At 44.0% G+C, this 15467-nt stretch overlaps 1 protein-coding gene across 6 annotated transcripts in view; it reads left to right on the forward strand.

Annotated features, from left to right (window-relative positions):
- Nucleotides 1-15467, forward strand: part of ARNT2 (aryl hydrocarbon receptor nuclear translocator 2) — a 201615-nt gene that overhangs the window by 66936 nt on the left and 119212 nt on the right. For all 6 annotated transcript variants that reach the window (XM_028851222.2, XM_028851228.2, XM_028851224.2 and 3 more), the window contains exons 4-5: nucleotides 998-1211; nucleotides 5798-6011. In XM_028851222.2, the coding sequence (XP_028707055.1) occupies nucleotides 998-1211; nucleotides 5798-6011 (428 nt within the window). The remainder of the gene's footprint in view (nucleotides 1-997; nucleotides 1212-5797; nucleotides 6012-15467) is intronic.

Here is a 15467-nt window from a genome sequence, read left to right on the forward strand (position 1 = left end):
CTACCCTCCCTTCTGCTAGTTTTTTATCGTAACACACCACGGAGATTGCATTCAGTAATTCCTTGGCAATGTGTTTTTATTTTAAATTGGTTATTTATTGTTTCATAAGCCAGGGGTGTACCTGTTCTGTTACTATGCTGCAGAATATGTGTTGGGCATAGAACAAAGGCTTATTCACAACTTTAAAGTAAATTTATAGCATTATTGGTCTGCTTAGTGACACAAAGAATGGCAAGGCTATATAGTACTTCTTACTGCAAGATATAATATATAAATATTATGTATAATATGTTTATTACATACTTATATTTATATATTACATATTTATATGTAATAAATATGAAAGATACAACATGTAAACCACATATTGAAGCAGACAGTAACCACATTTGTGTGTGTGCACGTGTGTATATCCATGTACAGATTCATGTATGCACCCGTTGGAGTGCAGTGGTGTGATCTCAGCTCACTTCAACCTCCACCTCCCAGGTTCAAGCAATTCTCATGCTTCAGCCTCTCAAGTAGCTGGGATTACAGGCATGTGCTACCACGCCCAGCTAATTTTTGTATTTTCAGTAGAGACGGGGTTTTACCACGTTGGTCAGGCTGGTCTCAAATTTCTGGCTTTAAATGATCTGCACACCTCGGCCTCCCAAAGTGCTGGGATTACAGGTGTGAGCCACCGTGCCCAGCCCTCATGTCTCAATTTTTTTGTGCTTACAAAAATACCTCAGGCATATGGGAGTAATTAGAAGATTTTGCTATGTATTTAGAGATTGAGATATAGATGTTTGTGCTTCCAACATATAGATGTAAGAGCTTGCTGAGGCCTCAAAAGGTCCGCTTTGCCCAATATTCATTCAAAGCACTCAACTGTTAGGTGTTAGCCCCTAGTTCCTGATGATTTGGTGTTAATGGTTTTATCTCACTAGATAGTAATCCCTAATCTGATACTTCTCTTTTTTCCCCCTCTCCTGATCTCGTGCTTTCTGGAAAGAGAGAATCATAGTGAAATTGAAAGGCGCAGACGGAACAAGATGACTCAGTACATCACGGAGCTCTCCGACATGGTCCCCACGTGCAGCGCATTGGCTCGGAAGCCAGACAAGCTCACCATCCTCCGCATGGCCGTCTCGCACATGAAGTCCATGAGGGGTACAGGGAACAAGTCCACCGATGGCGCGTACAAGCCTTCCTTCCTCACAGAGCAGGTACCCTGGTCATCACATCACCATTGGAAAGGGGGAGAATCCCAGCATCACCAAGATGAAATAAACTATGTGGGGAACCAGGGCTCAAGGTTGAGGAAGGAATGAAGCCAAGATGTTTTGTTTCCGTTTTTTTCTAAGAAGCTGTGTTCAACAGAGGGTTTGTCTGATCTTTGGGTCTTCTGCTTTTATGTTTCCCATAACCTTAATGAGATGTCACTCAAAAAAATATATTGAGCATCTGAACATCGTGCTCAGCACACTGACACAGGAAGAAGTTAGTAAAAACACTGTGTGCTGGAATCATGCTGATATAATCAGCCTATGAAAGTGATGGTATATGAAAAAAGCTCCGCATCACTGATCATTAGAGAAGTGCAAATCAAAACCACTATGAGATACCATCTCACTCCAGTCAGAATGGCTATTACTAAAAAGTCAAAAAGTAACAGATGCTAGTGAGGTTGCAGAGAAAAGTGAACACTTATACACTGCTGGTGGGAGTGTAAACTAGCTCAGCCATTGTGGAAGGCAGTGTGGAGGTTCCTCAAAGAGCTAAAAACAGAAATACCATTCGACCCAGCAATCCCGTCACTGGGTTTATATACAAGGGAATATAAATCGTTCTACATGAAGACATATGCATATGTATGTTCATTGCAGCACTATTCACAATAGCAAAGACATGGACTCAACATAAACGTTCATCAGTGACAGACTGGATAAAGAAAATGTGGTACATATACACCATGGAATACTACACAGCCATATAAAAGAATGAGATCAAGTCCTTTGCAGGAACATGAATGGAACTGGAGGCCACTATCCTTAGCAAACTAATGCAGGAACAGAAAACCAAATACTGCATGTTCCCACTTGTAAGTGGGGGCTGAATGATGGGAACACACAGACACAGAAAGGGGAACAACACACACTGGAGCCTCCTAGAGGGTGGAGGTTGGGAGGAGGAAGAGATCAGAAAAAATAACTAATGGGTACTGGGCTTAGGATCTGGATGATGAAATAATTTGTACAACAAATTCTCATGACATGAGTTTACTCCCTTGGCAGTATGTAACAAACGTGCATGTGTACCTCTGAACTTAAAATAAAAGTTAAAGGAAAAAGACAGTGATGGCAGCAGTAGTGATAATAGTGGCCGGGATCAGAGCACTTAGCTGGCCGGCATTTCTGGGCGCTGGTGTGAGTCATAGGTTTCTGTGAAATATCTCATTTACTACTTACTCTAGCCCTGTGAAGAAGCCATTGTTATTTAGCTCTGTTTTATTGATGAGGAAACTGAGGCTTAAAAAGAGTCAGCAGATTGCTCAGAGTTAATTCGCTGCTTAGTGGAGGAGCCAAGATTGGATCCAGTGAAGACAGGCTGGTAGGACCCCAAAGCCATATTTTTAACACCTACACTAGTCTTTGACTAGTTGGCAAGAAGAAACACATAAAATGGCTAGTGAGGTCATATTTTATAAGTGGATTTACATGAGCCAGAGGCCTGAGTTCAGGGTCTTTTGTATTTCCATGCGCTGGTCATAGGGCAGGTTGGCAAATACTCTAAGCTTCAGTGTGCTCATCCTGTGAAATGAACATAAAACTTTTTGCTTTCCTGTCTCTAAGAGCTTTTGCAGGATAAATGAGATGATGGATTTGAAAGCGCTTCATTGTATACAGCAGAATGGGGTGGGGGGTGTTGCGGGGGAGGTGAAATGATACAGTTGTCAGGGCATGCAGTTAGGAAATGCAAAAGTATGTAGAATATAGGGTCCTAAAAGTAATGGAGGATTTAACAAGACACAGCGTGTTGTCAAGCTGAAATAGAGTGGTAGAGTCCTGGTATTATCAAGAGGAACTTCTGAGGACAGAGACAGTATTGGCATAGAAAGGAGCCACAAAAAATACCTAGAAAGAGGGGAGCAGAAGAGATTTCACAAAAAGGAAACAGGGTACACAGAATCTCAGAGGCAGGAATGAAAAAGATTTTGTTGGGAGACAGAATGGTTTATTCTGTTAGAGCCGAGACTCAATTAATGTCATGGAAGTTAGGTTTAGATAAAGAACAAGGGAGGAGGAACTAACGTTTATTACTGTCTGTTCTGTGTTAGACACTTTAGCAAGGACTTCACCTATTTGATCCCTTTTTAAATCATCCCAGTGGTCATGGGAGCCCTCCCTTGGCAGATGTTAGGAAGGTCCAGCAGTGGTAATATCTGCCACCCGGAGGACACAAACTGTGCTGGTCAGGGCAGGAGCTTCAAGCCTCATTTCTACCTCTGTAAAAATAAATGCAGTGATAGCTCCCAGCTTGTATGGTTGTAGTGGGGAAGGCAACAAGCATAGACTGTTTAACATGGGCCTGAGGTATAATGAAGGGTGAATAGCTGGTAAGTAACAGACAGAAATTATTAAGCACTGTATAGCTGCTAGAGTCAGTTTTTTGTCTATATTTTTTTAATCCTCACCAAAAAACCTACAGGGTCAATGTTTGAAATAAATCTCATTATCTTTAAGTGACTGAGGATCATGAAAGTGGCGTGAAGAGAGAAGGCAGCTATGCAGGTCAGATGAGCCGTACCTTTGTCCTCTCTCAGCTGCTTGGATGGTGATGATAATGGTTACATTTATGGAGCACCTACTGTATGCCAGGCCCTTACTAAGTCTTCACACACAGCATCTCATTTAACCTTGCAAGAGCTCACTGAAAAAAATTACTGAGGGCGTGAAGTAACATGCCCAAAGTTGCACAGCTAAGTGGGAGAGCCATAGATGATAGTCTTCTTCTACTCCAGAATACGTGCTTTTAACCGTGACTGTTTGTTTTCTTGGAATGTAGAGGCTAGTTCTGGATTCAGGGCATAGGAACTTGGTAGTGATGGATGGTCTCCCAGGAAATAAACATTAGGGAGGAGGGTGGTAAAAGAGGGTCCGTGATGCACGTGGGGCTTCATCCCATAAGACCTCTCCACAGTCTTTGCAAACTGGACAAAAATGTGAATACATGAGTAAAGTCATTTAGCCTCCACTTCCTCTCCTCCAGTGACAAAAAATTCTGTACTTCCCCAGACATCCTCTTCCGCTTTTAATTCTCTTACAGCTCTTTCTATTGGGAAGATCATCCCAAAACCGAAAATAAAAATGCTGACCGAATTCCCTGAACTAACTAAGCATCTAGGTGACACAGAACAGCAGAAGTGCAAAGCAAGAGAAATGGGCAAAATAAACTTACCCTTAAAAAAATGTTTGTACCAACTGCTTCTGCCCTGGTTTCCCAGGCAGAGGATGTTAGAATTCCTCCCCAGCCAAGGGCTTAAACACATTTACAAAGCTCCCTGGGTTCTGCTCATCAGCGCATCAATATTCTCTAGCCTCTGGGTCCTTGTACTCTGCTCAGGGACTGGGATTTGGGGCGCCAGACTCTCCACCTTTTGCCTCCACTCTGCTGGCTGTCCATGTGCTTTACAGTGGGGTTTTCACATAAGATTACATTCAAACAAAGGATTGCCAGCAAAAACTGTTTGCCAGCTGCTGACCTAGAAGGATACCTTTGTCCTCTGGAGTCTGAACAGTACTTGAAGTGGTTGGAAGGGTGGCCATGGATTACAGTGTCTGGGGAAGACTTAGTGCGTGGCTCCTGCAGGCACAAAGCCCATTTCATTCAGTGGCAAAGGGCTCCTGAGCTTGATGTGAGAATAGCATGGGCAACTATGCGTGAGCTGCCTTCAGGCACTACAAAGAAAAGACATCTCGTTTTAACAAAGTTGATTTTGCCCCATCCACGTCCTTCTGAGGATAATATCAAGGCTTCCTGCTGCCCTTTCCTTGATCCCAAACAGCTTCCTCCCTGCCTTCAATGACAGTCATGACCCCAGTGAATCAATGTGAGCCCAGGGTTCATGCTCCTAACCTCTTCTCACTGTAAAGTGATATGGATAATGTATTCCCTGCTGCCTCCCAGAGTTACTCTGAGAGTCTTTTGAGATGATGGTGATTGTTGTCAGTTCTGGAAATCTGACAGAAATGCAAATGTATAGCCAGTGCCAGCATTCAGCTCAGAAATACGGAAAGAGAAAAGGAACAAGAGTGTACTTTCAGCATGACAAGCTGTGGGTGGGGAGACATGTAGTCTCTGTTGTTCTCCCTCGTCACCTTCCCCTTCCCCTTCCCTTCCTTCTATCTAGCACCTTTTGTGCCAAGCACTATGTGTTGCACCCTTCTGCGCCAATTACATGACTACAGTTTCAATATGTGGCGAAGCTGTTCATGCCTCTGGCAGCCCAGCACCTTCTGGTGATCATTCATTGCTCTCCCATCCCCCTAGGCTGGAAATTTTCTCTCTCCCCAACAAAGGACTAATAAAGACAGGGCTAATTGTATTTACAGTAGCTGTATCTTAGGGGTGGTGCAAGCTTTGTGCATTTTTCTAGCTTATTTTCCAGTAACAAAGCACTCGTTTCCCAAACTATTCGTGTACCAGAATAAATATGCAGATAAAGGAAATTGAAGGTTGCTTTCCCAATAAGAAAGTTTAATCAGACTGTGTGTGCCAGTGTATTGTGCCAATCATAATCTTTTCTTTATAGGAACTGAAGCATCTCATCCTTGAAGCAGCTGATGGATTTCTGTTTGTGGTGGCTGCTGAGACAGGGCGAGTGATTTATGTGTCTGACTCCGTCACCCCTGTTCTGAACCAGCCCCAGTCAGAGTGGTTTGGGAGCACACTGTATGAACAGGTGCATCCTGATGACGTGGAGAAGCTGAGAGAGCAACTGTGCACCTCAGAAAACTCAATGACAGGTCAGTGGAGCTCCCTTTATGAGGCTGTTTGACTCTAGAGGAAATTCTTGGTCAGGCGCGGTGGCTCACGCCTGTAATCCCAGCACTTTGGGAGGCTGAGGAGGGTGGATCATGAGGTCAGGAGATCGAGACCATCCTGGCTAACACGGTGAAACCCCGTCTCTACTAAAAATACAAAAAACAAAAAATTAGCCAGGCGTGGTGGCAGGCGCCTGTAGTCCCAGATACTCTGGAGTCTGAGGCGGGAGAATGGCGTGAACCCAAGAGGCAGAGCTTGCAGTGAGCCGAGATTGCACCACTGCATTCCAGCCTGGGCAATAGAGTGAGACTCTGTCTCAAAATAAATAAATAAATAAATAAATAAATAAATAAATAAATAAATAAAATAAAATAAAAAATAAAAAATAAAAAAACAGTAATCAGGCCAGGAAGCTGGAGGCCATAAAAAGCTGCTTAAAGGTGAGGGAATATATTTGACTTGGCCTGTGTGATAGCTTCATTCATTCGATAACATTTAAAAATCCATTTTTAATACATCACCTTTTTCTGTATTTTACTTGCAATTAGTGTACATTACCACTAGAGGTTGTCGTTGATATATTAGCCAGATCCCTATGCCCTGTTTGAAGTTTATGCAGTAAGCATGTGATTATCTGTGATCCTGACCATAGACATTCATTACCCAGGCCTTAGTTACCTGAAATCTAGTTCCTTATTGAAACGTTTAAATACAGTCAATTCTACTCATACATGTTTCTAAAAATCACTGCAATATACACAATCATGCAATAAAAACTATAGGGCTTATAGAGAAAAAGTGGTTTAGAAGCACAACACTCAATAATTTGTCAGATAAAAGCAAAAATAAAAACCTATTATAAATGGTAGCACACCTTTAACATTAAGTGGTTAAGAAATGTATACATCTTACCATACATATGGCAGTCGAGTTTGAAAATGACCTAAAGTTTGTTTATGGAGGTGGTATCTGAAGGTGTGGTCATTTGTATGTTATTGTGAAGTGGTAGGAGGAAAGTCACCTGAAATCAGACAGAGAGTTTTAACTGCAAATGTGGAGGAGTGTGGCTAATAACACACTGTGGACCCAGAGAGCTGACTGATGTCTGAGGTATGTGAATTTTGTGTATTTCCATGTGGCTCGGTTCAGCTAGGCACAACCTTTCTATGTTCATTTAGTTTTTCTTACAGATAGGCAAACATAAAATTCACATTATGCTCAGATTGTTCCTTAATTTGTCAATTACATTGAACAAATTTGCATTGTTGAAACAAGAGTTGTAGAAGTGTTATACCAAAATATTTGCATTCTGCTCTATGACAGATATATTTGTGTTGTCATTCTCCCTGATCATATTGTGAGCTGTTGTATTCTCACTTACTTTTGTGTCTGCCCACAGTGCTAAACTCAGTGCTTTGCCCATTGTAGGCCTTCAGCAGAAGCCTGATGAATTAGTGAGTGTGTTGTTTATTGTGGTCAGCCTAGGATGCCATAACAAAATACCACAGAATGGGTTACTTAAATAACAGAAATGTATTTTCTCATAGTTCTGGAGGCTGGGCATTCAATGTCCTAGTCCATTTTGGCTGTTATAACAAAATACAATAAACTGAATATCTTTTAAGTAACAGAAATTCATTTCTCACTGATATGGTTTAGATCTGTGTACTCACCCAAATGTCATGTTCAATTGTAATTCCCAATGTTGGAGGTGGGCCCTGATAGGAGGTGATTGAATCATGGGGGCGGGTTCACCTGAATGGTTTAGTACCATCCTCTTGGTGCTGCTCTCATGATAGTAAGTGAGTTCTCACAAGATGTGGTTGTGTATAGTACCTCCCCACTCTCTCTCTTGTTCCTGCTTCTACCATGTAAGACACCTGCTTCCCTTCACCTTCTGCCATGATTATAAGTTTCCTGAGGCCTCCCCAGAGGCCAAGCAAATATCAACATCATGCTTTTTGTACAGCCTGCAGAATGGTGAGCAAATTAAACCTCTTTTCTTTGTAAATTACCCAGTCTCAGATATTTCTTTATACAATGGGAGAACAGACTAATACACTCACAGTTCTAGAGACTGGGAAGTCCAAGATCAAGGCACCTTGGTGTCTGGCAAGGGCCTACTTTCTGGTTCATAGATGTTGCCTTCTAGCTGTGTCCTCACATAGTGGAAGGGACTAGCTATCTGTCTGGGATCTGTTGTATAATAGTACCTAATCACCTCCTAAAGGCTCCATCTCCTAATATCATTATCTGGGAGATTAGAATTTCAGCGTATGAATTTGGAGAGAGCATAAGCATTTAGTCCATTGCATTCAAGATCAGTATGTCAGCAGGTTTGTTGTCTCCTAAGGCCCTTCTCCTTGATTTGGAGATGGCCACCTTCTTTTATTCTCACAAGAATTATAACCAGCCTAAGTGTAGGTCTCTCCTCTGTGTGCATGAATCTTTTGTGTCTCTCCCTCTTCTTATGAGGGCACCAGTCACTAAATTAGAGCTCACCTATATGATCTCATTTAAGCTTAACGATCTCTTTAAAAGTCCTGTCTCCCAAATACAGTCACATTCTGGGGTATTGGGGATTAAGACTCTAACATACCAATTTTAGTGGGGAACACAATTCCACCTATAATAACACTTATGATAAGACTGAGTCAGATGTTGCTAAAAGTGAGGGGTGTACAGTTGTTTTGGAAGGATATTAGTAATTTTCTCAGTGCTGATGATCCAAGATGTATAAAAGGAGGAAGAGGATAGAGAATTAAGGTGTAAGGATAGCGTCTTTTTCTCCTGGCAGTAAGCTTTGATGTGCTTGTAAAACAGCAATGCTGAAATAGACTCAGAAAGACTCTTTCTGCTACCCCATTCTCCTGCCTGAATTAGCAAACTCCACATAGAAATCCTAAGGAAAACACCTTATAAAGTTAAATATTTGGGAGGGATGTAAAAGGGGAAAAACCAACCAACCAGGAAATGTTGGTTTGACAGCTGAAATCACCTTCTCTGGAAAGTGCTGTCTTTCCCAGACTTCCATATGTGACCACAGGATGTGGCTTTTGGAAACCCAGTCAGGAGACCCAGCTGGGGAAGCTGCCAGGGAAGCAATGGTCAAGGCAGGTCAGGCTCTGGCCAAGGGTATAGCCAGCTGGTTCATCAGAGTTGGATGGACATTTCTGTCCCTGTGAAGTCTGAATATGTGTGGGAGAGTTTAAACAGGTGATGCAAACCACATCTGAACAGAAATGTCCTCGGAGTGGACACTGGACTGTGGCAAGGCAGCCAGAACTGGTGCAGTGGAGGGCCTCCTCCAGGATGCTAGAGAAGACCCTGTGAAAGGTGAAGAGCCAGGCCTCTGAGCTCACCTATGGGCCAGGCCCCTCTTGTGAGGAACAAGATGAGGCTGGAGAAGTGGGTTCTTATTCTTAGGGTAGAAGAGAAGACAGGGTCTCTTTCACAGTTATAGGGTATGATGCGACTTTCCTAGAACATACAACAAACCCTTGTTGATTCCGTGGGGGAGAGCTTGGAGGAGCTCTCTGAAACTGGGCTGCTACTCAGACAGGCCTTAGGGTTTTCCTGGTGCTCAGGACAGGACTGGAGTGGGCTTCATATGTAACCAGCCCAAGCATGGGTATAATTTTAAAATTGTATTAAAAAGCCTCAGGTGTGGCATAATGCCTTTATTTATTGGACTAGAATCTCTCAAACCCTCCTGTCCCTGGACTCATGTGGTTTTAGGCCTGGTAAGAGGTGACATGGTCCACTATGGGAGAGTCAGGGTAGAAGAGTGTTGAGGCGAGGCAGGGAGCCAGACAAGGACTACTGGAGTGGGGGTGGCTTAACTAGGGCAGCCTGACCTCCTTTCCCAGTGGAGTTTCCCTCCTCTGAGCCTCTCTCAGTGGTGATTCAATGTCTCGTTTGTTGGACCTGCAGGGTCACCTGTACTGAACACGTGGAGGTTTGTATGTGCACGGGGGAGGGGACAAGAACCCTGATTTCAGTGGGGCCTGCAGACTCCTGTTGGCTCAGGGACCCCAGAAAATCAATTTGGTTGCAAAGAGTTGCAGCATCTGGAGTGATGGTGATGGTGGAGTTCTTTGTTGAATTAAATTTTTTCCTAGCTGGAAAGGTGGCGATAAAGAGTGGGTGAAAAGTTATATACAGTCTCCTTAGAAACATCATGGAGTGATGTGGGTCAGTGTCATGATCTGACTTGTCTGTGAATAAAACTAGCATTTGTCCACATGGAGAGAGAATCGGTGAAGCCTTACCATACAACAGTGACACTGCTAGTGGAAAAGTGCTGGAAAGGGAGTTGGGAGCTCCCTGCTTTTGTTCTGGTTTTCACTTTGTGATCTTGGCAAGTTCCTTTCTTCTCTGACCCTCATTCTCCTCATCTTGACCCGAGAAGTTTCTAAGGCTCCTTCCGGCTCTGATTCTACTCTTTTGTTCAAGGCCTCATCCACCAATGTAAGAAATGGAGGCAGACTGGAGGAGGGGGACTGGTGCAAAACCCAAGAGAACCAATCTAAAGGCTCAGGGCCATGAGTCCAAGCCCCTACTGCCTGCTGCTCAGGAGACCTGCTCTACTGCGATGAGCAGCACACACAGAAGAGGGGTGGCATTCCTTTGGAAGCTTGAGAGCCATGCAGCAAGTGTGTCCCTTCTGCAGGACCTGAATCAGCAGTAGTTACAGGTGGACACCACTAAGTGCTTTTACTGTGGATCACCAAAAGAGGAACCTCACTCTGCTCAAGTACTTATTTTGACAGGCAGGCGGAAGGGATTGGCTATCTCAAGTTGAGGAACTGGATACACACCGGGGAAATCTCTCCACAAGCAATGCCTGAGGAGGGCCGAACTTTCCCTTTGTAGGGGTGATTGGGATGTTGAGGACTATGAAGATTCTAGGGACCTCAAAGGGCCAGTTAGGGGAGCCAGCATCTTCCAGAGACCTTGCTTCCAGAAAAGAGAGGCTGTAAAACCAGCCTGGATTTAACTGACAAAACCACCTCCCAACTGGCTTGAGTGAAAAAGAAATTGGTGTAAAGGGGCACCACTGGCCTCAGGCATAGAAGGATCCAGGTGATGAAACACTGCTAACGAAAGAATAGTCAATCTTCTTGATTTGTGGATTTTATACTGACAAATTCACCTTCTAGCCAAAACTTACCTATGACCCCAGACATTAATGCTCATGGAGCTTTTGTGGTAGTTTATGGACATGTGCAGAGCGGCAAAAAATTTGCATCACTTGATATACAGGTTTCCAGCTGAGGTTGGACAAGGTGACACCCCTTCTGCCTTGTTTCAGCTCATACTGTGAACAAGTATCCTTTTCATGCTCTGTTTGGGGCCACAGTTTTTGCATTTTTGGGATTTTTCTTGGTTACTTCACTGTTTAAAATGACCCCTGAGTGGTGTACTGAATACAGTGTTCTACAGCTCAGGATGGCTGTGATGTGCCTCACAGAGAAAACAGGCATTTTAGATGAGCTTTGTTTGGCTGTGAGTTCAATGTCAATGAATCAACAGCATATGTTAAATAAGGTGTCTTTAGACAGAAACACACATAAAACAAGATTACTTATTGATCAGTTGACAAGAACGTTATAAACAAGAGGTGTGCAGACCGAATCCCCTAGAAGCAGTGGTTCCGTATTTGCTAATTCAGTGTTCACAGGAACTCTATAGGACATATACCTCGAATAATGAGAACCAACTGTATACATATATACTCTATGTACTATATATACTATATATAATGTATGTCTGCTAGTCTATATATACACTATGTATGTATAGTCTATGTATATATAGTCTAAATATAGTATATATAGACTGTATATATAGTACATATATACACACCATATATACACACTATATATATACACACACTATATATACACACACATATATATACATACTATATATATACACACACTATATATACACACACACACTATATATTCTCTCTCTCTCTATTATATATTTTTATATATATATATGTTTCTTTTTTTTCTCCATCTCCTGGCTTTGCTTTCCTCTGTGCAGGATTGATTCTCAGGAAGGCTCTCCTCACATGACAACAAAAGTGTTTACTAGATGTGTTGGGCTTATAGTTTCCTGACTCCCAAAGCACCAGCAGAAACAGGGTGCCTTTCTCCAGTGGTTGTAGCAGACATCCTGGGCCTGGCTCTCTTGGCTCTTTTTGGTCCACCTGCCCTGCTCTTGGCTGATCCTGATGGCCAGGGAGACTCTGAGCTAGGATGTGAGGTCAACCTACCTCTCCACCCAAGGCACTTGGATTCAGAAAGAGAAGATTCCCTCTTGGAGGAAATAAGGTGCTGTCTGTCACTAAAACAAAGAAGAGATGGTGGGCAGGCAGACAGCAGACAGGCACTGGCTGGCCCAGGAGAGCTGGCCTCGGTGGTACTGGAGGAGCTCCTTATGGGGAAGGATGCGTGTTCTGCAGAATGGAAAGTGCCTTTTCCTCTCACCAGGAATGCTGGGATGTTTGGGTTACAGGATTCTGAGCAGAAGATGGAGCAGATGTCAGGCATGGAGGTGCCGGAATCAGATGAAAGTGGTGTCAGAGAGGGGCCACAGAATTAATGATCCTGGATATCTGAGTGGCCTGAGCCCCAACTCTCTGCAGGGAAGGAGAGGACCTGATGAGAGGCCCAGGGCATTCCAGGTGATAGCAGAGCCTGTGACTGTAACTGGATATGCCCAAGAGGTGGGGTTCAGAAAGCAAGCAGGGAGCAGCAGAAGCAGCTTGGCAGGGGCCGCCCAAGGGAGCATGGAGTGAGCGGATTCTTTATGCCTTCCGGTGGCCTTTCCCAGGTTCCCTCCTGTGGCTGTTGAACTCTGGAGAACCTTGATCCTGGTGAGCAGAACTGGAGGTGCCTTGTGGGTGACATCAAGCACTGCCCTGGGTGGGGATCGCCTGGCTGTTCTGGCTGGGAAGCGGATGTGGACAAGCATAACCACGGACTCTTCAAGACAAGGTTGATTTGGCCTGTTTCCCCTGTGTCATACTTCCGTGGCTCTGTTTCTGCTGGACTCTTCCTGCATTCAGAGAATTGGGTCAGCATTTTGGTTCAGTGTAGAAAATAACTTCAAAATAGAGCTGTCCAATAGCAGAAGAGGGTGCAAGCAAAGGCCGAGCACTTGTTAGTTTATTAATTTATTCATCCATTCAACAAGTACCTGCCTTGCATGGCTGTAGAAAGGTTATGTAGGATGCAGCTTACCTCGTGATCAGCCTCTCCTTCCCCTATCTCCTATATGTAGGAGTCCCCAGCTGTTGTTGAATGAACGAATCCCCATTTGCCAACCATTCCGGCCCAGATTCTTTGTGATAATTTGTAGAGAGCCTGAGCCAGGTTGGTCCCCAAGGGATCTGGCTGGAAAGTTCCTGTGCATGATTCATTGTCCCAATCAGCTGTGATTAAGCTTTCCTGTCTCCCTGAGAGCTTCATGGAAATCCAGAGATATTTTCAGCCTTGGATCACAGGATTTGGCTAGGCTGTGGTCTGGGCACAAATAGCAGCTCACGAGAACAGCTCACCAGAGAGCCATTTTCAGCCAGCTCTGCAGCTCTGCTCATATACCTTTCATCAGGCTGCATTTCCATGAGAGTTTAAAGATGGTGGATTCACTGAAGAGTCTCCCTGCCTGGGAGAGAGGACATCTGTGGAACACTCAGTGCATGTTGCATTTATTCTTCTCATTAAACCATCACAGCTGTGTGGGTGGCTCACACCTGTACTCCCAGCACTTTGGGAGGCTAAGGCAGGAGGATTGCTTGTATCCAAGATTTTGAGACCAGCCTGAGCAACATAGCAAGACCTTACCTCTACAAAAAATTTTTTAAAAAAATTAGCCGGGTGTGTCAGGAGGCTGAAGTGGGAGGATCCCTTGAGCCCAAGAGGTCCAGGTTGCAGTGAGCCATGATTGTGCCTCTACATTCCAGCCTGGGTGACAGAGTGAGACCCTGTCGCAAATAAACAAATAAATAAATACCATAACAGTGAAATATTAATAGCTATAATGAATTCTTTTACTTTTTTTAGATATAGGATCTCACTACATTGCCTAGGTTTGTCTCAAACTTCTGGCCTCAAGCAATCCTTCAGCCTCCTCCCACGTAGCTGGGACTACAGGTATGCACCACCATGCCTGGCTAATTTTTAAATTTTTTTTGGTAGAGACAAGGTTTCACTCTGTCACCCAGGCTCAAGTGCAGTGGCACAATCATAGCTTGCTGCAGCCTCTCTTGAGCCTAGGAGGGGCCCAAGCATTTCTCCCACCTCACCTTCCCCAGTAGCTGAGACTACGGGTGGGTGTCACTGCACTTGGCTAATTTTTTAATTTTTTGTAGAGATGAGGTCTTGCCATCTTGCTCAGGCTGATCTCGAACTCCTGGCCTCAAACGGTCCTCCCATCTCAGCCTCCCAAAGTGCCAGGATTATAGGCATGAGCCACCGCAGCTGGCCATCTTGCATTTTTCTAGCACGTTTACCTATTTCAGTGGATATCAACCCTAGTTGCACATTAGCATCAATCACCTGGGGAGATTTGTTAACTACACTTGCCCAGGGTTTGCGAAGGGAGCTAGGCACTGGTGTTTTGTTAAACCGTCCCAGATGATTCTGATGCACAGGAAGGGTTGAGAACCATTTGTCATTTGGGCCTCATCAAGGTCCTATGCATGGGGATTATTGGCCCCATTTCACAGGTCAGGAGCATGAGGCTTGAAGTTGCTGAGACGTTCTCAGGGTCACACACCTGAGGCCGAATGGCTGCTACAAAGTAGAGCTCATAGTCAATGCCAAAGAAGCTTATTGCCTTTGGGGCATCTTGAGACAAAAAAGCCTTGGCATGACCCAATATCCCTGGGTCACCAGGAGCCAGAACAGTGTTTAGTAGGGTTTGGGCATATGGTGGTGAATGGCATGAAAACTCCGAGACTGAGGCTCACATGCCCAGGGGTCTCTAGGATCCTGTGGAGTCTAGTGGAGCACTTCTCAAAGTGTGGTACTTAGGCCAGATGCATGAGAATCAGAAACTCTGGAGGCCCAGAGATCTGTATTTTTATCTACCTTTCAAGTCATTGTGATGCATGTTAAAGTTTGAGTACCACTGACTTAGTGAAACCATCCTGGGACTTCATATCAAGTCATCTGGATTGAGTCCACTGTTATTCTTGGCTTTGCCAAGCTATTTGATCTCTGAGCTTAGCTTTTCTCCTCAGAAAGATGGGGGATCTATGACTTTGTGAAATGTCTTATTAATTATAGAACTCCATGCACATGTTTATTTGAGTTTACTTGGGAGGTAAACCCTGGTAAAATCTGTTAAGTATGTTTCATGCGTGTGCTGCACTTGCATCCATGAAGTGCAGGGAGCTTCTTAGAGATGCAGAATTGCAG

This window comes from Macaca mulatta, chromosome 7 (assembly GCF_049350105.2).
Source record: "Macaca mulatta isolate MMU2019108-1 chromosome 7, T2T-MMU8v2.0, whole genome shotgun sequence".
NCBI classification, from domain to species: domain Eukaryota; kingdom Metazoa; phylum Chordata; class Mammalia; order Primates; family Cercopithecidae; genus Macaca; species Macaca mulatta.